General features: G+C 39.2%; 2 protein-coding genes across 2 annotated transcripts; one reads left to right on the forward strand and one right to left on the reverse strand.

The window, feature by feature from the left end:
• The first annotated feature begins 1,153 nt into the window (after nt 1-1,153).
• NEK4 (NIMA-related kinase 4) lies at nt 1,154-18,471 on the forward strand. Its single transcript, XM_010561592.1, has 16 exons — nt 1,154-1,279; nt 4,779-5,045; nt 6,076-6,273; nt 7,146-7,253; nt 7,926-8,080; nt 8,732-8,873; nt 9,738-10,163; nt 10,512-10,565; nt 10,798-10,941; nt 11,821-11,961; nt 12,348-12,414; nt 12,816-12,922; nt 14,248-14,336; nt 14,995-15,200; nt 16,801-16,934; nt 17,661-18,471. The coding sequence occupies exons 1-16, from the start codon at nt 1,187-1,189 to the stop codon at nt 17,751-17,753; spliced, it is 2,424 nt and encodes an 807-aa protein (XP_010559894.1). The 5' UTR covers nt 1,154-1,186; the 3' UTR covers nt 17,754-18,471.
• Nucleotides 18,472-18,593: 122 nt separating this feature from the next.
• SPCS1 (signal peptidase complex subunit 1 homolog (S. cerevisiae)) lies at nt 18,594-21,807 on the reverse strand. The gene is made up of 4 exons (XM_010561595.1): nt 21,598-21,807; nt 20,854-20,913; nt 20,429-20,515; nt 18,594-19,447 (listed from the first exon to the last, which is right to left on the reverse strand). Exons 1-4 carry the CDS (start codon nt 21,631-21,633, stop codon nt 19,325-19,327), a joined length of 306 nt encoding a protein of 101 aa, XP_010559897.1. The 5' UTR covers nt 21,634-21,807; the 3' UTR covers nt 18,594-19,324.
• Between the last annotated feature and the right edge of the window lie 123 nt (nt 21,808-21,930).

Here is a 21,930-nt window from a genome sequence, read left to right on the forward strand (position 1 = left end):
CTGTACCAGCAAATGAGATTGACCTCTGCTCCAGACTCACCTCTTTTCCAAACGAAAACCATCATCTTTCTGATACCTCCTTAAAGGCTGTTCCTGGCTCAAATTTATTACAGCCATAACAGAGCTTGCAGTCTCTTAAACCCATTTATGCTCCTCTTCAGAAACTACCTCCTGTAATCCTGCATATCACTCAGGTACCCAGTTTAGGTATCATTATTTGACATGTGTCCTGACTAGTCCAGAAACTTCGTATTACATGCTTTCCTATTCATCGTCATGGCTGAAACCCAGGTCCAAGCTCCCAGGGTCTTGCATCTTGCACAATCAATACCCATTCAGCCTGCTGCTGCAAGGCCCATTTTCTTTATTTGTTATCTTGACAGCGTTAATTCTCTCTTAATCTTTTCAACTGGTTTCATCTCCTCGGTTGCATGAAACACAAACTTTGAGGTCTGGGAGTTAAATGTTCAGTGGTAATAAAGTATTCAAGTTCACAGAAATTGGGATATTTTCTGTTTTTCCTGCAGTCAGCTTTCTGAGACGCGGAGCTGTGTGAGGGACACAGAACAGGTCCAGGAGGTCCTTTTAAACCGGTCTGGAGCTTTTTAAACCAATTCTCTGGCCCATCCAAAGGTGAGAGGATGGCTCTGTAGAGCAGCTGTGCTCTGCCAGGCCTCCCTGGCCACCTCATGCCCCAGGGTGAGCAGCAGGGCGGTGGGGCCTGTTGCGGGGCTGTTGGGGCGTTGTGGCACAGCTGCCCACAAGGCTGTCACCGTGTCCCTGTCCCCACTATTCCCCAAGACTCAGCACACAGGTCTCATGGAGCAGCACGCCAAAGACCCTCGTCAGACACTGCTTTTGAGGGGACAGCTTTGTTTCTCGGACCGTAACAAAAAGGAAAGCCAGCCTCACCACGACTGGTTGTCGCCTGCCTCACCTCTCCCTCAAGCTCCCTGCCCACTCTTAACATGGCCGCCTCACCCGCTTCCAAAATGGCCGCCGCAGCGCCGCGAAGCGCTCGGCCCATAGAGACGTGCGGCGGTCCGCTCTGCACGCTGCTACGGCGTACTCTCTATGGCTGTGGGGGGCCCCGGGGATCTCTATGGCAGCGGCGGCCGCGCTGCCGGGCGGGCGGGCACCGGAGGCACCGGCCGCCAGGCACTGACCGGGCCCGGGCGGTGGGAGGATGCCCCTGGCTGCCTACTGCTTCCTCCGAGCCGTGGGGAAGGGCAGCTACGGGGAGGTGAGCCTCGTGCGGCACCAGCAGGACAGCAAGCAGGTAGCGAAGGGTTAGTCGCAGGGGGACACGGCTGCGGCCGAGGCTCGGTGTGAGGGGAATGGCCGTGGCCTGGTCTGGGGGTGCCGCTGGGGCCGTGGCCTGGTTGGGGGGTGCGACCTGTGGCCCGGCCTTGGCGTGTGGCCCTGACGACCGCCCCGGGCACGGCCAGGGCTGTGGCCTGGTGTCAGGGTGCAGCCGTGCCCGAGGCCTGGTGTTGAGGTGCGACTGCAGCCACATCAGCTGGGCTTGCCCGTTGAGGTGTTCCTGTTTTCCTTCCTAGTCTATGAAGACTTTTCTTAAAGGTGTGGAGAAGACTACCCCCCCCCCCCGTCCCTTTTAATCTCAAAAAAACCCAAACCAAACCCCCAAAATCCTCACTTTTTTTTTTTTTCCATTTAAATAAAATTGCTTATTGGGGTTTTGTTAAATGTATAATGTCTTGTTTTGGGGGAGGAAAACCTAGTTTTGGTAGTCCTTTGGGTGACAGGAAAATACAGCCTGCTTTTTTTAGCGTGAAGCAGAAAAGGCTGCTGTTGGCTTGTTACTGCTCGTGTAGTCTCTTCAGGACATGCACGTGTGGTGGGGATAAAAAAGATAGCAAGGATGGAAAAAAAGGGCTTCTGGTGTTGGCTTTTGCTGTCATCAACTCTGCTGGAGGAAGATGGGCTTTGTGTTTGCTGTGTCGACTGCAGCAGAACCGGGCAAAGTTATGTCAGATTTGAAATGCAAGCATTTTTTTCTTTGCCTTTTTGTTGGAAATTTGAAATAATCTTGTCTTCCCTGGCCAAAGCAGATGTGTTTGATAGAAAATACAAGAGGATAAAGAAATGGGCATGGAGAACATCCACAGAGAAGTGCTGCAGAAACCTTGGGTGTGAGCCTTATGCCCAGGATTTGACTAGAGATGATGGGAGAAGTGTTTGTGCCTGGTGGTGATCAGAGGGCACGTCCTTTCCGGACAAAGGCAGGGAAGAGGCTGGAATCCAAAGGCGAATCCCTACGACCTGTGGGTTGGGTAGCAGCAATGGCAGCACTTGTTCGCTCTGGGCCAGTCACCACAGTGCATAGTCCAATGTCCACAGAGTTGCTAACCTCATCATCCTAAAAGTAAACAGTGCATTGAGCTGACTTTCAACCGTATACAGGTCCTTGGCTTTCACCTCTTTGTCATGCTGCTGATTATTAACATTGGCAAGAGCCTTGCTTCCTTATCGTTGTTATTTTATCTTAAATATTTGATGTGTTATACTGTGTCTTATCTTTTGCCAACTTTTATAAACTTTCTTCTGTAGCAGGATGATTGAAATTTTTTGTTGTGACTTTGGCATAGTGATACATGTTCTGTGAAAGTAATTATATTTTATTTAAGCGTATTTGCTGTTAACTGAATGGTGGGGTTTTTTTTGTGGAGAAGGCCAAGTGGCTCCAAATGTTTAAAACAAACAAAAAAACCCCAAACCCAATTTGTACACGATTTAGTATCAAATAAGGCAGAAGAGCATCTCAATAGACTTCATGGGAATCTTGCCAGGATAACATGCTCATTAAGGCAAATATAACCAATGCCATGTTTAAAGTTAGGCTGTGTGCATGCTTTTTGCATTTTGGTTGTATATCATCTAAAGATAGATGCTGATATGAAGCTAAAAGCTTTGGGTTTCCATGCCCAAAGATACAGTTGTAGTTGACTTGTGACACAGAACACAGTAGGTGCAGCATTTCTATTTTACTTTAAAGTTAGATGATGCTGTACACAGTTAGTTTTCTTATATTGCTCTTGGGAGCTGTGCATCGTCACAGGTTATAAGAATTGAGTGGCTTGTCTAATATCCAGCAGACTTCTGAAACACAAAATCAGGAGGTACTGTTGATTTCTGCCTAATTGGTTCCCTTGGTATATAGGGGGCAGTCTTCCTCAACACTAATTAAATGTGCTGGACTAAATTAATAGGGCCAGCCTGGGAAGTAGACACCATAAGCAATTGCTGAGGACACTGAAATTGAGTAAATAAAATTTTTTAAGATATTTTGATTTAAGAGCTCTCAGGTAAGAGTGGAGTCAGGTATATACCATGGCATGATTGTTCTGTGGAAAGCTGATGCACTAAAAGTGATTACCACAAAATTTACATCAGGAAGGGGACCAGGTCTGTTGGTGCTGTGTATGATGAGTGTGTGCTGTGGATTTTATTGTCTCATCTTCGGCTTCAAGTATATTTTTGCAAAAACCTGAAATTCCTTAGAAATACATTTGATGTAGTACATATTAAGGAAGTAAATAACAGCTTTCATATCTAGTTTTAAAAAATTCTAAACTCATCTTAATGCAGAATAAAGGAAATTTAGCAATGAGCATAAGACCTTTTGGCTCTTTTAGCAAGACCAAGAGTCTCTACTTCCCTGTAGTAGTTCATTTCTTCTTGAATAAGTTTAAGCCTGCATATGCAGAAACTCATAAATGCAACAGATAGTTTTAGGTCAGGTTTTAAAAAACGTAAATTACATCTGTGTTCAGGTTTTTGAGAAAGTATTTTTTCAATGTGCCCTTAACTGTACCTGCCCTCCAACCGCATCTCTACTTGCTACATTTCTTTTCCTGATAGAGACGTTTTTCCCATTTTCCCATGCTTCACTGTTCTCTAGACTTTCTGTACAAAGCAATTAATCCCAAGTCAATTCTGCCTTGGAGGTCTTCTGCCAGGTACAAGTTTTTTAAGAAAAGAACGAACAGACTTGAAAAGCTCAGCATTATTTTGTGCGTTCAGAAATTCGGGTCTGTTAAGTATTTTTTGTGAATATGACAATGGGGAATTTGTAATCTAAGCCTTGAAACTGAGATTTTTAACAACTTTTTTGGTCTTCAAATGTATGATCTATGTTCGCCAAATTTGTGAGATGTTATTTCTTGAGTTTCTCTTTTTTTTACAAAGAACATACATTTCATTTCTGAAGAAGGGAAAGGAAAAGTCCACCTTTCCTTAAAATTAAATGAAAGGAGTTGGGTTTGGTTTCTAGCAGAGAAGAGCAAAATAAGTCTAACCAGATGAATTTTATCCTAGGCATCCATTATAATTTTTTGCATATGACTGCATACTTTCCCTAATGTTGTTATATTTTTTAAGTTACTATTGAAATGGCCCATTTTGAGAGTAACTGCGATGCACAAACAGGTATTTCAGGCTTAAGACACGAATGATAGAAACACATTTAAAATGAGAGTAGGGAAAAAAAAATGTGAACATCAGTCAAAAGAAAGCAAAACACCACAAAACTCCTGTGCAGAGTTTTATTCGGGGAGATGAGTAGAATAGCCACACCTGTTCCATTTTTACGGTGTAATGGTAGAAATGACATGTAACTGCTAGACAAATTGCAGTCTCTGTATAGAATAACGTGTGGAGATTTCAAATACTGTATTTCCTTTAGATTTGGGGAATTCCCTAGGGCTTCCACGTAGTTACTTCATCTCTTATGATATATCTTGCAATTTCTTTTACAGTATGTCATCAAAAAGTTAAACCTTAAAAATGCTTCCAACCGAGAGAGGAAAGCAGCAGAACAAGAGGCACAGTTGTTATCCCAGCTGAAACACCCGAACATAGTCACCTACAGAGAGTCCTGGCAGGGGGAGGATGGCCTATTATATATTGTTATGGGATTCTGCGAGGGAGGAGATCTGTATCACAAACTTAAAGAGCAGAAGGGCAAACTTTTGCCTGAGAATCAGGTGGTGGAGTGGTTTGTCCAGATTGCCATGGCACTGCAGGTAAAAGAAAGTATAACTTTGTCACCTTCAGATATAATTTGGCTCTTTCTGCATTTAAAAATTCCACAGTTAGGCTGCAGACTTTGAATTCCAGTTTGGCTGGGTTGGCATCTAAATACAGTGGTTATTAGTACATTAAAAATGTTCACAGGTCATTGCAGTCAAATTAACTATTTTAGGTAAGAAATTGCTGGCATATTTTATGTCTACACCTCTGTATCACAGTAGACAGTGGTAACCTCCAGGGTGTTTGCAATTCTAGTCTGAAACGCTTCTCTGGTTTGAAATTTTAGATTAAATTTACAAAGTGTAGTTTAAAAGAAAAAAAAAAAGAAAAGATTATTTCAGAAGCATTTTGTGTTCTGTAGTTTTGCTGGTGTTTTTCAATGGTAAATTTAGACTATTAATTCCTCACTTCTATTAAATCTTAACTCACTCTATTGAAGTATCGTAACTGGAGGTTATCAAACTTTAAAGACAATTGTTACAGTAATAAAGACCAGATATAAATGTTAACACTAAGAAATAAGAAATTGGACAGAAGATTCTATCTTAAAATTGTCTGTTGTGATCAGACATACGCCAAGTCTACAGTACTGCCTGTTCTTGTTTATTATAAGACTAATTTTCTTCCCTCTTTACACAAAGCTCACATTGTATTTTCCACTGATATTTTATACTTAAGACTGAGAAATGATTGTCAAGAAATGGAGGCAGCAGAAAGTGAGTTAACGTCGGAGCCTTAACTTTACATTTTTATTTCCTCTTTTGTGCTGGCTTGTTAGAGCCACACAGGGACATTTCAGTAAAGCAGTGCCAAGTTTTGGGTCCCTGCATTTATCAGTCATTCTTAATGTTAATTCACTAATACTGTCTTTAGCAGGAGCACTCCTGACTTTGATAGTGATGTGTGTGTCTTTTCTGCATTTGTATTTTTCCTCTTTGACTTGTGTAACGTGACTTTACTTTTGAGTGTAGAAAAACCAATTAGGAGTTACTTAACTCTATTTATCTGGTTTTTTTCCCCCAGTATTTACATGAAAAGCACATTCTGCACAGAGATCTTAAAACTCAAAATGTTTTTCTGACACGAACAAATATCATCAAAGTGGGTGACCTGGGAATAGCCAGAGTGTTGGAAAACCAATATGACATGGCCAGCACTCTCATAGGCACACCATACTACATGAGCCCCGAACTCTTTTCTAACAAACCCTACAACTACAAGGTAGAGTATGTTAATGCAAATGTCGTTTCTATTTCATTAGACAACTTATTTTGTTTGTTTGAGAACATTACAATCTTATCTATTGTTTTTAATTTCGTATTGCTTCCAACTCTTTTTAACGTCCCCGAAGACCAAACCAAAAAATAGGGAAGAGATTTGCAGGAACCTTAATTTCTGGAACTGTGTTTGCTGCAGTAAGTGGAAATTCATAGTATGTGATAAGTTATCCCAGCCAAGGTGTTCAGCAGGCTGCATGTACCTATCACACTATGCCACTGTAAACAAAAATATCAGTCTGTGTTAGATAGCTGCATTTTCTAAATTTATTATATAACAGACAGGAAGCTTTATACTCAAAAGTCTGTATTAGACATAACAGGAGCATTAAAAAAAATTAAGTAGAGAAATAAGCAGAGTTGCTGTGAATTTAAAATAAAACAAAATAAAGCAAACGTGCTCATGTATACCTGCTCAGCTCTTTCTGCAAACCACACGCACCATAAATATGACTGTCTACAATGAGCAAGAGCTGAGGGAAAACTGTTCTTTCAATGAAAAATCAAAAGATTTTCATTTGCCAGTTAGAACTGATGTTGTACCTAAAAAAACCCCCACCCAAACAAAACCTCCTAGAAGCAGCAACTTTTTACACTTCTTTTTGGAAAAATCTGGTGATATTTGGAAGAAAATAATTCAGTTGATCAAAATTAAAAATAAAAGAGTGTGACTGAAGCCAAAAGTTTGCAATAGAGTGGTCTTAATTAGTTTACTGTCATTAAAGGCCTCTTTGAAAGCAGGTGACTAAGTCTGGAGATAAAACTTCTACAATTAATAAAAAGTTCCCCAAACTTTTTTTTCTCCTTTTTTTTCAGTCTGATGTTTGGGCATTAGGCTGCTGCGTTTATGAAATGGCTACACTGAAACATGCCTTTAATGCTAAAGACATGAACTCTTTGGTTTATCGAATTATTGAAGGAAAGGTAAAAATGTTTAAATTTTTTTTATCTGTGCTTGGATTTTCCATCTAGAACTTGAGATTATCTTTTCCAGTCAGAAATACTGCATGGAGTTGAAAATATTTTGCATGTTACATGCATTATCATGTCTGTTGTAAGATTGGTATTTCATGATTGTATATGATGTAATATCAGACCCAGGGAGTTACTTGTTTGTAGATATAGCTAGGGTTTCTTGTTACCCTTTTGTGTAACCAGTATATTGATTAATTTTCAAAGTTCTGAGATTACTTACTTTCTTAATTTGTTTCTGCTTTAAGCATTGTGCAAAAAATTACATCACTATTCATGTGATGCCATTTTCCTGTTAGGTAAGACTAGCTTATTTAAGTATCTGTCTTGCTTTGGCGTATAATGAAGTTAATATGGATTTATTTTATATAAATTTTTAAGCCTATCCACGGAACTTTAACTGCTGATATTAAAAAAATTACAAACAGTTCTTAGACAAAACACTTAGAATTTCTATATTCTGTTTGATGTTAAGCACTTGGCTAACTTTCAGCATATGCACAATGGGACTATTTTTTTATGCAGAGTACGTAGCTGAATATAACTGTCATGCATAAATAATCTAGCAGTAGCCCCTATTGACAAATCTGTTAAATAATATCAGACTTCCCTTTCCTTTTACAGTTGCCACCCATGCCAAAGGATTACAGCCCCCAGTTGGTCGAAATAATACGAACTATGCTCAGTAAAAAACCTGAGGAAAGACCTAGTGTGAAAAGCATATTACGACAGCCATATATCAAGCACCAAATTTCTTTGTTTTTGGAAGCCACGAAGGCGTAAGATATTTTCATTTGAGTGATTCTGTGCAAAATATTCATGTTACTGTGGTCTCTGTTTTACAACTTTTCCTATTTTTTGTAGCAGGATAAAATTAGTTATGTGCAGTTACAAAGCATATGAACATGAGTTCATAGATTCTTTGAGAAATAGGAGGGAATTAGAATGGAAACTAGTTTTTTCTGCAAATGCAGAATAAAACTGCGAAAGTTAGGATTGCACAGCTTATTCAGAGGGTTAAAAAAAAAAAAAGTAGCACCAGTATTTTCAAGTAAGTGAAAGGAAATAGACATCTTTCCATATGGTTTTATCAGCTGAGAGTTGTAATACCAAGTTCCTTTTGATATTCACTGATATAGTTATTTTTATTTGTCAGGTTTAGTCAATTATTTACTGCTTCCAGATAGGACTGATCTTGGTGTTATGCAGAACAAGTGTACATTGCTGGCAGAGTCTGAATGGTGTTTTTAAGCTCCTTTTTATCGAGATGAAAATGAGTATGTTGTGCACAGTCTGTTGAAAAAGCCCAGTATCTTATATTCTCTGTAAGCTGTTTTTTGGAGTGGAGTTTTTTAATTAGTATAATCTAAAGAAATATCTTAAGGTCTTGTTGATCATGATTGAATGAACAACTTTTATTTTCTTTACAGGAAAGCTACCAGAAGTAATAGGAAAACAGTGAATTCTAAACCTAAAGATCCTTGCTCTGTGGTCTCAGTAAAGAATGAATCTCATATCAGGAATGTTACACACCAAAACCACTCCTCTGAGCAAGCCAAGAAATACAAAGTTGTAAGAGAGATATATTTTTTTCTTTAAGAAAAAAACAAAACAAAACCCACTTGCTTTTTCTAGAGAAGAAAACCAGCAAGTGCCTTGAGCATTCGTGAGAATATAGATCTGATTCCTAGCAATGCGTAAAATTCGTATTAAGGAAGGAATTGTGTTTAGGCAAGAGTGGAAGTAAATAAGCAGCTGTAGATCAGTAAAGCTAATTGCAGTGTCTTAATTATAAGATGTTAACTAAAGAACATCTGGTTTTTCATTTGTGGGTCACTGAGTTACTTGTGGAGTATTTGAGGTCAAATATTTTTTCAAAAATATGATGGCGAGTGGTAATCATTTTTTAAATACATGTTTTTGACTGGAAAAAAACCTAATTATAGTTACAACCAAACATTGTGTATTGTTGGAATTCTTTCCAATGGTTAGAACAAATCTTTTGTAATGGTTAATCTTGTGCATGTTTTTTTATTTTCTGTAATGAGTCTGCTGTTCTGGGTTTAAGCTTTCAATGCTGAAATACTGAATGTACATGGTGGTGTACATCTTAAAAACTGTTGGTACTTGTTGGCTTCTCCCTTGTGGAAGAGCCAAGGGAGTACAACTTTTCTTTCATGGTCCTGGTGAAAAGTAGGTGTACTGCATGTTTATAAACCAATGCCTGAAATAGGTGATTTGCAAATACAGTGTGTATCTCTTTAAAAATGTGGATTGCAGCTTTTTTGAGGATCTTAATCTGTACTTGATCATAATTTCCTTGCAGTTTATGTACTCTGGTATGTTAATGATTTTCCTTTGGTGCTTAGAGTATTCTTTAATATGTGCATAATACCCAAAAGGTAATTAATTTTTTTGTTTCCCTTTTAATTCCAGAATGAAGAAGATTGCATCATCAAATATAAAGCCACCAAATTTTGTCCCTCAGAGAAACCAGCTGTTGAGTTGGAAAGAAAACCAAGCAATAATGATTTGAACAACCTGGGAGACTCCTTAGCTACAGTTAGTGAAGTGAATATTGATATCTTACCATCTGGAAGAACGAAGTATGGAAGCGAGAAGTGTGGCAGTGAGCATATTCCAGGGAATAATAAAGCAAAGTATTTAAATGTTCCAGGGAGTTCTAAAATAACATCCAGTAGCCCACCAATTAAGGAAGATGGACTACAGCAAAGAGCAAAGCAAGCTTTTAAAGCTGAAAATGTTGAGTCTAAGCAGTCTTCTGCAGATGCTATAGAAGAAGATGGCGACACTTTGAAACTCCTGCAGCCTGTATCAAAAGACCAAAACCAAACTGACCTGGTAATGCATTTATGCTTACTTGAAATAGACTTTGAAATAGATTTAACAAATGGCCAGCTCTTAAAATTTAGAGAGCTGCTGCACATGTTTTTCTGTCAAAGTAGGATGCTGCTGATGCAACTATTGAGATGCTTAAGTAGTTAGGAGCCCTGGCTTCAGATTTGCAAAGGTAGCACTGTGAAGTAATTTTAGGCTTGCATCTAGATGATGGAAATGTTCTGGCTAATCTTGAGTTGGTCCTGATTTGGATGGGGGGATAATAGGTGGTAGTTGCCTTTTCATTGCATTTTGGTCTACAATGAGATTTTCATACACACTTTTCTAATGAGAAATCATTGTCTATTGTAGAGCTTGGATTCTACTGAAAAGCTGCTAGCACCATTTGTTCCTGTTGTAATTCAAGTAAGTGTCCTTCTTTGAAGGTTTAGTAGCTTAAAAATGCTGGTACAGCAGGTCTTTTTTCTAACTGTCTATCAAGTAAGAGTTTGTTGTGGTTATAACTGATATGTTAAGGTGGATGCAGTCCAAATAGTAAAGTGGCCTGTGTTGATTTTTTTTTTTTTTTTAAAGGTGTGTATGTGTAAATCTGGAAATGGTGTGTCTACATTTTTTTTTAAATACTTTTACTTATTAGGATGATGTCTGTCATGGAGCTTCGGGAGATGCTCAGGAAAAAATTACCTCCCACTTGCAGCCTCATAGCTCTGTCAGTGAACCCTCTCTCTCACGGCAGCGACGGCAGAAGAGAAGAGAGCTAGCTGAAGTCTGTTCAGAGAAGGTGCAGATACTAAAAAAATAATTTTCCTCTTTCCTTTCAGACTCTTGTGTTTTTTACTCTTTAAAAATGGGACCTATTTTTTTTTAAAGGGTGGGGTTTTTAATGCTGTTCTTGTTTCATCTGTATCTGTATAACTTCACTGGTAACAAAATGCAGAACACTCAAGATGTCCTTTAGAAGCAGTCTGTAAATCTTTGAAAATCTCAATAACCCTCACAGGTGTGAGGTGGGTGTGCCACACGGGGGCAAGGAAACAGAGTGAACTGTGGGCTTTGCCTTTGCTGTGCTAGTGTCTTTCCTAGCAATTCCAATCAGGACTTCTCACTGTTTGTGACTACAAAATATATAGCAGTACTTTTCCTGACTGTTGTGGATAAGGCTACTTGTAGTGGGTAGTAGATTACTAGTACTTTAGAGCGGACATGCGTAATGGCTGCCCTGAGCTTATGAGTGCAAACTCTAGGAAGAAAATCTTGTCATGCACATAAGATAGGGCTTCTGTCAATGCTTCTACACTGAGCAGAGAGATTTCTTTGGGGAAAGGCACTGGCTATACAAGGATAGAGAAGAGGGTTATTGGTGATTGATACCCTGTTTCTCTCTTGGGTTTTGCTATTTGAGGGTGGGGACAGTTGTTGCAAAGGCATTGGCTTAAAAATAGTCTGGGAGGAGGGGGGACAAGATGTAGGGATGGAGGGAAGGGAAGTGGATGCAAACAGGTGTGGAGACGGAGGGATAAGGTTGGGAGATGTGAAGAGGTTACAGTAGGATCCGAAACCTTTGGCATCGAGCCTTACCATGCAAGAATGTCTTCTAGATTGCAGAGTACTTTAACTTTTAATAAAAAAGGTATAAGTTCTTGCTCGCTTCTCTTTCAAGTTCAGAACTGTTGCTTCTCGGCCTTTACCTTTTCCTTCTGACACAAACGGAAAGGCAACACAGAGGTGTGCAGAGCAGCATGGTGCTGAAGCCTCTGAATCTGTAAATAGCACCAAAACCAGTCAAGTTGCTATTTCAAAGGTTAGTGCTGAATACTGCGTCAGCTTATTTTTGTGTCTCATTCCTTCTGAGCAATTTGTTCTCTGAGTGCATGCATAGTGAGTAAAGGAATGTATAGTAGCTTCCTATCTAATGGAAGTCCTGTCAAGCACCTGGTCAGTGTGGGATGAGAAGCTGCCTTGCTGAACCACGGAGGGCAGAAGCTCCTTTTCTAGAGTGCATATTAGTCTCATTGACCAAGACCATTTTGTAATAAATAATGAAGCATTTATTAGATGATCAGAAGGTCTACTCTAATAGCTCTCTCTTCCATGTCAGTTGAAAAGGATTTTTTGCTTTATAGGTGCTTAGATAACAAAAGCCATAATGACAATTGCTAATTAATATCAAATTAACTTCTTTTAAAGGAGCGGCCCTTGTCAGCAAGAGAACGAAGGAGGCTAAAACAGTCTCAGGAGGAGATGTTTCCCTCTGGTAACGTTCATGTTTGCATGTTAACATTTTATGTATAAGTAGGCTAATAACTTCTTTGTGAAGAAATTAGAAATTCTTGTCAGTTCTTCACTACTATCTTCAGAAAGATGCACCAAGGGTCTAGTTCTGTGTAACATAAAAATTTCTGTTAACATGTGTGTATTTTTCTGCTTCTTAGTTATGTTCAATTGTGTTTAGTGGTGACAAGTTGTCTTTGAAATGTACATGAAGCGCAGAATATACACTTTTCAGATAGAAGCTTCAGTGTTTTCTCTTAACAGAATACCTACCTGCCTGTCTTCTGCCAGTTGATAGATTTTTTTTTTCCTTGCATGAACATGAAACTAACTTAAAATACATGCAGCTAAGTTGTAAATATTGTAAAAATGTCATCTTTCCAGTGATTCCAGCAGGACGAACATCAAATAGTGCAGTAGTTGAAGCAAAATCACATATGGAAAATCATGTTAAAGTTGCTCAGTCCTCATCAGATCCCAGTATTTCTCAGGTAAACTGGGGTCATCTCCTTTTGAAATCTTTAAATGCAGGCACAATTTGGGAAGAAAATGATATTTAAAAAAAAAAAAATCTATGTGTGGAAGAAACTCTCAGTCAGTAAGAGTGCACAGTTCTCTGTAAATATTGCTTTGTAGGTCCTGGGGTAGAGGACGGATGTCTAATCCACTTTTTTGTCTGGCAAGATCAGTTTAATGTTTGAGGCTCTGTGTGTTTTCACTCCACCTGTCAGAGACAAAAACTAGGGAACTCTTACTGATTGTTACATGGGCTCTCTAGATTGCACTGTGTATTTTATTTTGGAAGGGAAAACATTTATCCTGAACTCTCCTTTAGTTACTAAATTTCTATTAACAACACACTCCCTTTAGCCTGGTACATCTAATTTTGCTTTGATAGTGGTGGTTGAACGTTTTTATTTTTATTTTTTTAATCTGTAGTCATGCTAAGTGCATACATTTATGTGCTGGCAATAAGGAATAGTTGCTAGATGAAAAGTGAATAGTTTTTTTTAACATTCTCTTCCTTGTCTAATTAGAAAGTCTTTTTTAAGGTTTTAAACATAGATTTGACAATCTTCTGCAACATCAGGGGAACATTATTAATACCAATAAATGCAGAAGAGTAACAGTGAAGAAATTTTAGTCTGAAATTCAAAGTGTAGGCTCTATTTTCCTCAGCCCAGCACTTGCATGGAAAGTATTTTGCATGTTTTACCTATGTGTGTATGCTTATAACTGGTATCTAAATGCAAAAGCTTCATCTGCATTCACAAACTGAGATTACATAAAGTTCGTATGCACTAGTTGTATGTGCATATGCTAGTGATGTTTTTGCATATTATGCTATGCACTGAACACAAGCCTGTAGAGACACAAGTGGTTAAAATCTGTGTATATTTTAGGGAATGCTGGGAACTTAAAACTGTTTTAAATACTGTTTTAAATACTGTTTTTAAATGTGTATTAAAGACCAATAGAGAGGCTAAGGGTAATGACTTTATAATATAGTTGGCAAAGAACCGACACAGATATATGATTTAATTGTTTTTAATAGAGGCACTTGGTGAAGCATTTATAGTGGTTAAAACTGCATGACTAAGATGTAATGCTAGTCACATAAGCATTTCATAAAGTGTGTTGATGATGTCCTGTGTATTAGCTTGTTTTTAAAACCAAAGGTTACACCTTTTAAATGTTACCAAGCAGAGTCTGTAAAAATATGCTGTTGAAAGTGTTTCTTCCATGTAATTCATGCCACATTGATAAATTACTTTCGGCTATTAGAATTTTTGTCATTTATTCCCTCTTCACTTAGAGAAAGAGAGAAACCCATTGCCTGTCTGATGATGAGTTAAGCTCTTCCACAAGCTCTACAGATAAGTCTGATGGCGATTCCAAGGAGAGGTAAGTATTTTGTTCAATACTGTGCAAGAGTTTTCACTGCTATATTGGACCTTGACTTGGAGTGGGGAAAAAAATGGCAGGAATTGCTTTCACACTTCATCACTACATAGTGAGTGGTTGAAGAAGTATGTGATGCATAAAGAAAACGAACTCCATTTAATTGTTGTCTCTCTGTGACTATAAACTTTCTATGCTGAACTTTCTGGGACGTGTGATTGTGTACCTCTGGTTTTTGTCAACTGTAGCTTCCCAGGAAATCAGTATTCCAGCATCAAAGGACATATACTGTCAGGATGCATTAAAAGCATGAGTTAGAAGGTGCCGATATGCTTCCTTCCCCCTGTGAATGAGGCTGAATTTATTTCTGTTTTTGTCAGTGTAAGCAACTTTTCAAAAAATATTATTTGTTGCATTACCACTGGTGCAGCTACACAGGTAGCAGTAGCTGATAGGATTGTGAATTGTTGCTAGGTGAATGGGCTCTGAGCCTTTGTTCGATGAAATACTGCTAATGTTGCTATTGATAAAACTGCCCCAAAAGAAATAATTTAACATGGAATACTTAGCAGGACCTCACTAAACTTAAAGTCCTCTGAATGCAAGGTGAAAATTGCATCATGAATGGTGACTGAAGTAAATCTTATTTCTCCTCTACTAGAAAAAGCAATATGAATGAAATGAATGACTTGGTGCAGCTAATGACATGGACACTGAAAATGGACTCTAAGGAGAATGCTGAATACTGTGTAACCTCGACTCCAGCCCCAGAGTTTAAACTTCATAGAAAATATCGAGACACTTTGATTTTGCATGGAAAATCACCTGATGAATCAGAGGAATTAAAATTGGAAGAGATTTCTTCAGGTCTGTTGCTCTGTTGTTGCTTTAAATGAATGATTGTTGACTGCTAATAATGAAAGAAAACCTGCTAGTGGGCAACAGAATCCACTCTTATTTCTTCTCAAGTCTCAACAATGCTTACAGAAGTAGACATCCTTCTAAATAATTTTGTGTGCAAAACTGCTGTGGTTGTGGTTTACTTGCCAATGAAAGGAATGTGCGATCGATCTGTGTAATTATTAATGAAGACAGAAAGCTGGTCTGCAATATGATTTTTTTCCCCATGTGACTTATATTTAGAAGCTTCCAAAATGAACAGTTGGAGTTGAGTATTTTGAAATAAGATTTTTTTTTAAGGCATTCAAACGATTTGATAGCTGTCAAGCTTTGTGAATTACGGATAAAGCTGAAATTGTACACAAAGCTTTAAATACAGTGGAGGTTTGTACAAGTATAGAAGTTCATCCTCATTGCAGAATTTGGGCAAGCTCATTTTTCCTACAGATACAGGTGCAAGAATTGAATCACTTTTCATATTTAAGGTCTGATTTAGACCTTAAATATGTATATGTATTCCAAAAAGCAAGAAAAAATTGTATTTGGTATGACTGCACTTACTATACAACAAGTGAAAAAGCTCAGTGTAGGTTTTTGAAGTCTCTGACCCTCACGTGCTTATTGTTCTAAATGATAGGGATTCTACTTGTAACTGGCCTGGTGATAGGCAAAGTAATGGGAGAACACTGGATTTTACTCTGGTAAGTTGATTCTGCATAGCTAAAGTAAAATAGGTTGAAAGAGTTTGTCTCTAAACAGGTATGACAGTGTTGAAGGTACAAATTTCAGTTTGGTGGGTTTTCTGTCTGTTTTTCTCACTCTTAAGTATTGTATAGCGAGATCCTCCAGCTATTTACTTAGTACCATTTGGGATGACAGGGCTACTGCATTTCTAAGCTGAAACTTACTTTATTTAGATCAGATATTTTATTTTCAGAAGGTGACCCATCCTATGAAAGGAGTGTTGGTGATTTCAGTGATTAAAAGAGCAAGCTAGCATTCTCAGTTCTGTTCCTAATGGAGGCCTACCCTTATAAAATGACTATCTCTTCTTGGCAGCTTCAGCTGGGGAGCAAAAGATTCAAAGACTCTTGACACAGGCAGATGACAGAAATTATGCCATTAATGTTTTACAGTGATTAAACTTTTTTTACATTTGCTGCAAGTACAAGTGATTGAATTATTAAAATATTTGGGTGGTGGCGTAGTATTAGAGAATAGTACTTTTAATTCAAATAATATTTGCAATATAGTATACAGGAACTACCTGAAATGAAGTTCAGGGACCTAATTGTGCAAACTGTATCTGCATTGACTTTGCACTGATCAATGTCTTAACAGTTAGCATCTGAATGCTTCTGATTCACCATGTTTGTTGATCATTATAGCTAGCCAGTTCAGATAACAGTTACTTCATGCAAATGGTCAGCTGGAATTCTGTGGTAATACCTAACTAACAGTCATCCCCTATTCTTCTTCTGCATAGAGTATGAAAATAGACTATACTGAAAGTAATTATGACTACATTGGGTTTTGGGGTTTTTTTTGTGTTTTTTTTTTTTAATAGATATGTTATCAGTTCCTGACAAGATTAGGAGAATGGTTGAAATCCTGAGATCTGATGTGGTGCAAGGATTGGGAGTGAAACTTCTTGAAAAGGCATACAGCATCATGGAAGAAGACGATGAAGTGAAGAGAGAGGTGAATGTCTCTCATAATAAAATTGTTCCATTTCTTTATAAACCTGGATAAATGAGCAGGGTCTTTACTCCTCCCTTTCCCCTCCCTGCCTTTTTTTTAGATATTGATACAGTAGTGCAAACCTTGATTCCAAAAAGTAGTTGTTGGCAGGCAAAGGCCTAAGTATATTGTCATTTTCAATCTTAAAAAAGTTTGATTCTGAATGTAGACTATGTTCAATCACAGATTCTTCAGAAAGCACAGGAGCTTTAGAATTGTACCATGGTCCCTGAGTTTCTAGAAGATGCAAGGGATGCAAATTTACTCCGTAGTGTTTCTCCAATAATAATTTCTTTTGAGCCATAATTTTTTGCCTCAAATTACTTGCCTCGTGCCCCTTATGTTCAAAGTGAGAAACAGTTTAATGTCTGTTCCTAACAGAGGTGAGTCAACAGTATCTCAAACTCATTTGATTCAAAACTTGGTTACAAATGAAGTACTGCATGGGTAAGTACAACCTGTGAAGATCTGATTTATATTTTAAATTGTCAGGTGGGATTTGGAACTCTCTTGCCTTTGGACAACAAAGACTCTTCCATTTTTCTTCCCTCCCATCTATGTTGTCAAATTCACATGCTGCTTTCACTTGAGTGCTTTGGTATTTTTTTTGTTAATATTTTGGTAGTTCATGCTTTTTTCAATGTTAATAAATTTTGTGGGTTTTTTTTGTGTGTGTGTTCTAAATAGCTGCAGTTGCGGGAGCATATGGGAGACAAGTATGCAAGTTACAGTGTGAAAGCACGCCATCTGAAATTTCTTGAAGAAAACGTGAAGTTCTGACCAGAACCTTTTTCTTGGAGAAAAGGACTGTTTTATATCTCATGATAGATTGAACCAGCTTACATTTATCCATTGATCTCCTTTGCTAGAATAAGGAGGTGAACTTGCAAAAAATGTTAGAGCTTGTAGTAATATTTTTCATATTAAAATGTGAACCAGGCTATCACTTTCTCAGAAGAGAAACTGTTTAGTTTAGTTTTTATTCTCATAATGAAACTTTAAAAAGTTGCTTTTTATAGATGCAAAGAAGGATGGATACCAAGTTTTGTATACAAAGGAGTGTCAAAAAAAAAAAGTTTTGGTTTGGATTTGTCATAGCAAAAGTTTTTTGGTATGGTCACATACTAAATATGGTAACGAAATCTATGCCAAGGCTATGGTGTGATAGGCTATAAGCTATTACATTAAATAGTTGTGAAACTAGGGAGAAACAGTTACTAATTTTTGTAGCACCAAAAGCCCTCCAGGTTCTGTAAATTGCCAAGTTAAAGTGCTGGGGGGCAGGGGGGCCTGTACTGCTTTTAACCAGAGCCTTTGCTTTTGTGTTTGATTGCTAAGGCAATCGCCAAGGTGGTGGAAAGTATTTGGTAACTGGATAAAATAAGTCTGAAAATGTTTGAAAGGAACACAGCCATGGTTACCATGGTTCCAGCTGGAGAAATCCCTTTGCCTTACAAATACTAATTCCTTTTACGAATGAAAAGTGCCCAAGACCAGCGTCTTAGCTCTTCCCTTTCTTTGCATCTAGGTTGTGTTCCTAGACATGCACAGGCATTGTCACGTACCATCACTACAGAAAAAGCATGTGTTCTTTTTAAAGGATAAAGAAGTCAAAGGGAATTGAATTTGTAAAATAAAATTTTAAATGCACAACCTGTCTCTTTCTCTGCCTCTAGCTTTAATATTGTAACCTCTGGTACCTATGAAGAATACTAACATGACAGCCAGTAGTAAAAAAGTGCAATACCTATGGATCCTGCTGCCTGGCACATACTAGATGCTCAAGTTACAAAGTTTTAAGAGCTATTGTACCATGCAGAGTCAAGATGTTACTTTCTCTACTCGGGCAAATTTATTTTAAACAAAAAATGCCACTCTGCAATCTCCTATTCTAGAACAGTTTCTAGTTCTTAGCGTTTTTCAGAACTGTGAGGTATGTACTGTTTTACAGTACTTAAGCTGTCAGTAGTGCCAGGTTGTGTTTTACACATGGTTAGAAATATTTTAGTAGAAGTCCAGCTGTATATTACCTTTTGGGCTACAGCAACAGCTTAGCTATACTTGATTTGATTCACTGTGTTCCTTTTTACTAACATACTTGAGTAAGATGTGACCTCCAGTAGCCTTCTAAAGTTAATCCCCCCACCCTGCCTTCCCAGTAACTTCACTGAAACTCCAGGAAAAAATTAGTGAGCCTTCATGGTCTCTGCAGATCTTGGTGTGCTCACTGTAGTATACAAAGTAGTCGGAAAGAACCCAAACACTAAGCCAAGAAGTATCTCCCAGTGGAAATGCATTTAACAAAATTTAACAAAATTTAACAAAGTAACAGTGTGAAGAACCACATTTTTTTAGCTTTTAGCATGTCTCTTTGGCTTTCTGTCTGCTGGCTTCTTTTCTTCTGTTCCTGACTCTTGGACAGGTAGCCACTTCAGAGGATTGCGGCGGTACATAGGCCACGGAGGGAGTGTCAGCTTAGAGAAAAGGAATGAAGTCAGAACATGTAAATCAAGATGCTAGATAAGTGTTTTGTAGAGCTTGTTAGGAAAATCTCATTCCCTAACTATTGTACCAATTAGTTTAAAAAAAGTTCATACAATTTCATACTATAAAGAGAGAGAAATATACATACATAGTTTAGATTGTATACTGCACAGTCACGCTTAAGTAAGCATGACTAAAGGACCCCAGCTCATTGCAAGGAGGAGAATGACAGCACCCACCCTGAAGAAAAAAAGGATACTGCTGGACTAACGCGGTAACGCCGGCATCCTAGCCCCTCTAACGCCTCTGTGAAATGCTGCAATTATCTGGCATCATAGGTAAGTAACTGTAGCAAGACCTACTTCAGGGACGTTTAGATCAAGAAAGCAGCAGATGGATGATGATGCCATAGAATTATAGTGGCTTTTCAAAACAGTAGTATGTGTGTGTTAAGTAGCAATTGGTCAAATCGTGTTGTATCTGAATGCTTGAAAGGTATAAGAACCATGTGTAAAACCGCATTTGGTGTGCCACCATTGGAACAGGACACCTCACGTGCATAAAAAAGGAATTACTCTTGTAATTCTATACTTTGCGTCCTAGCCTCTCTCCTTGGTCGGCATGGGCCTGGTGCAAAATTTTCATGACAAGCTACTACTGCACAGAAAGCCTCACTGTCCTTTCTGTTATCAGTGCTATCAGCTTGACTTAAAAGTAACATACAATTGAAATGAAAAATTAATTCAAAAGCAGTATTAAATTAGAGTGTTCTCTAAAATCTTACTAGTGTTTGAGAAAAGGCACTTAGTGGTTTTTAAAGGACTTTCTTTGGATCAAAGAAAGTAAAAATATGTATTAACAATCTGAGTTATATAGCAAACATTTGTCTGTACTGACAGCCCCTTAATTTAATGATTATTTCAGGTTAAATAGTGCATGAATTTTCTGGTTTGGGGAAAAAAAATTCTTACCAAACACGATAAAGCAAATCCAGCCATAACTATGTAGACAGTCCATCCAAACTGTTCAGTGATGTATCCATAGATGAAACCAATTATCTGGGGGGGGGGAAATTTAAAAAATCAAACTTTAAATAAACAAAACCATTTCCCATGCCATGATTAAGTTCGGGGGCAGGGGGCAGCAGTTAAGTAGAAAAATACAGGTTTTTCAAAAGCACAGTTCATACATCTTTCTAACCTTGTTTTCAAAATTGTAGGCCAATAATGAAAGTAAAAGACTGAAAGAAGAAAAGTCTTAATCCATGACAGCCCCTCTGATCTTGTCTAAAGCTTTCTGTGATCCAGTTAAGCCAAACAATCAGAAAAAAAATGTTGTTTGTAAGATCAGAAGACAAGGTCCTTGTTGTTAGCGCCCATAGTTCTAGTATACTTACTGCAGAGACAAGAATGATTCCTTGAAAAATCTGTTCTGCTAATTTTTGGCCCTTGTAGTCCTGTAGAAAGAGATACGTTTTTGTCAGTTACCCAGAACACAAACCTACCAGTTACATTCTTTCAAGTTAGAGCCTAGAGTCAGCCTGACCACAGGTTCTCAGCTTTTTTTGTTCAACTTTCAAACCAGGCTGGAATTATTTTTCTTACAGTGTCTGGATTTCCAGTATAAAAGAATTAAGCTCTTAATTCACACTTAACACCTGCCCTCTATTCTTGACCACATCATCCAAAAATAAAAGCAAGCACTGTCTGTTCAGGATAAGTCACGCAAGTTCAAAATACCCTTGCCGTTTGCTTAATACCGCTACGCAAAAGCCGTTAACACCAGAAAAAGAGTACATGCTTGAGAGGACCCGGGACGTGCGTCACCTGCGCTTGCACGGCTTTAGAAAACGTGGCTCTCCTCGAGAACGCTTTGCCTTCTGGCTGTACCGACCGCAGGCAGACCGGTACAGAGGGTTTCCCTTGCGCAGCTGTACATCGCCGTCATTTCACAGCCCGTTAAATCTCGACTTTTCAGACCAAAAGATCGAAATGACACGGAGTGCCACCCCTCAGCCCCAACAGCAGTTCCACCGCACGGCGGCAGGGGAACGCTACAACCCGCACACAGCCGCGTCGCCACCAGCGACAAGGGGTCGAGGGCCGGGGCGCGGCCGGTCCTCCGGTGGCGGCTGCCCTACCATCTGCGTGGGGATGGAGCGGAAGATGTTCAGCATGGCGGCGGCGGAGAGCGGCGCCGCCCGGTCCTCGTCCTGCTTCTTCTCGTAGGCGTCTCCCCTTTCCTCGCCGGGGCCCCGCGATGGCTGCCGGCTGTCCCCGTCCACCAGCGAGGCGGCGGCGGCGGCGGCGGGCCGGCTCGGCGGGTACCGCTGCTCAGCACGGCGCCCACCCCGCTGCGGCAGAACCGGAAGGCGGCTGCTGAGCTGGCCGGAAACACGCCCCTTTCGCTCCGCCCCGTCCTCCGTCAGCCCGCCGTGGCCTCCTCCCGCCTCAGCCATCGGCTCCGCGCCGCC

Source organism: Haliaeetus leucocephalus, unplaced genomic scaffold (genome assembly GCF_000737465.1).
Source record: "Haliaeetus leucocephalus isolate CR32 unplaced genomic scaffold, Haliaeetus_leucocephalus-4.0 Scaffold148, whole genome shotgun sequence".
Lineage (NCBI taxonomy): Eukaryota > Metazoa > Chordata > Aves > Accipitriformes > Accipitridae > Haliaeetus > Haliaeetus leucocephalus.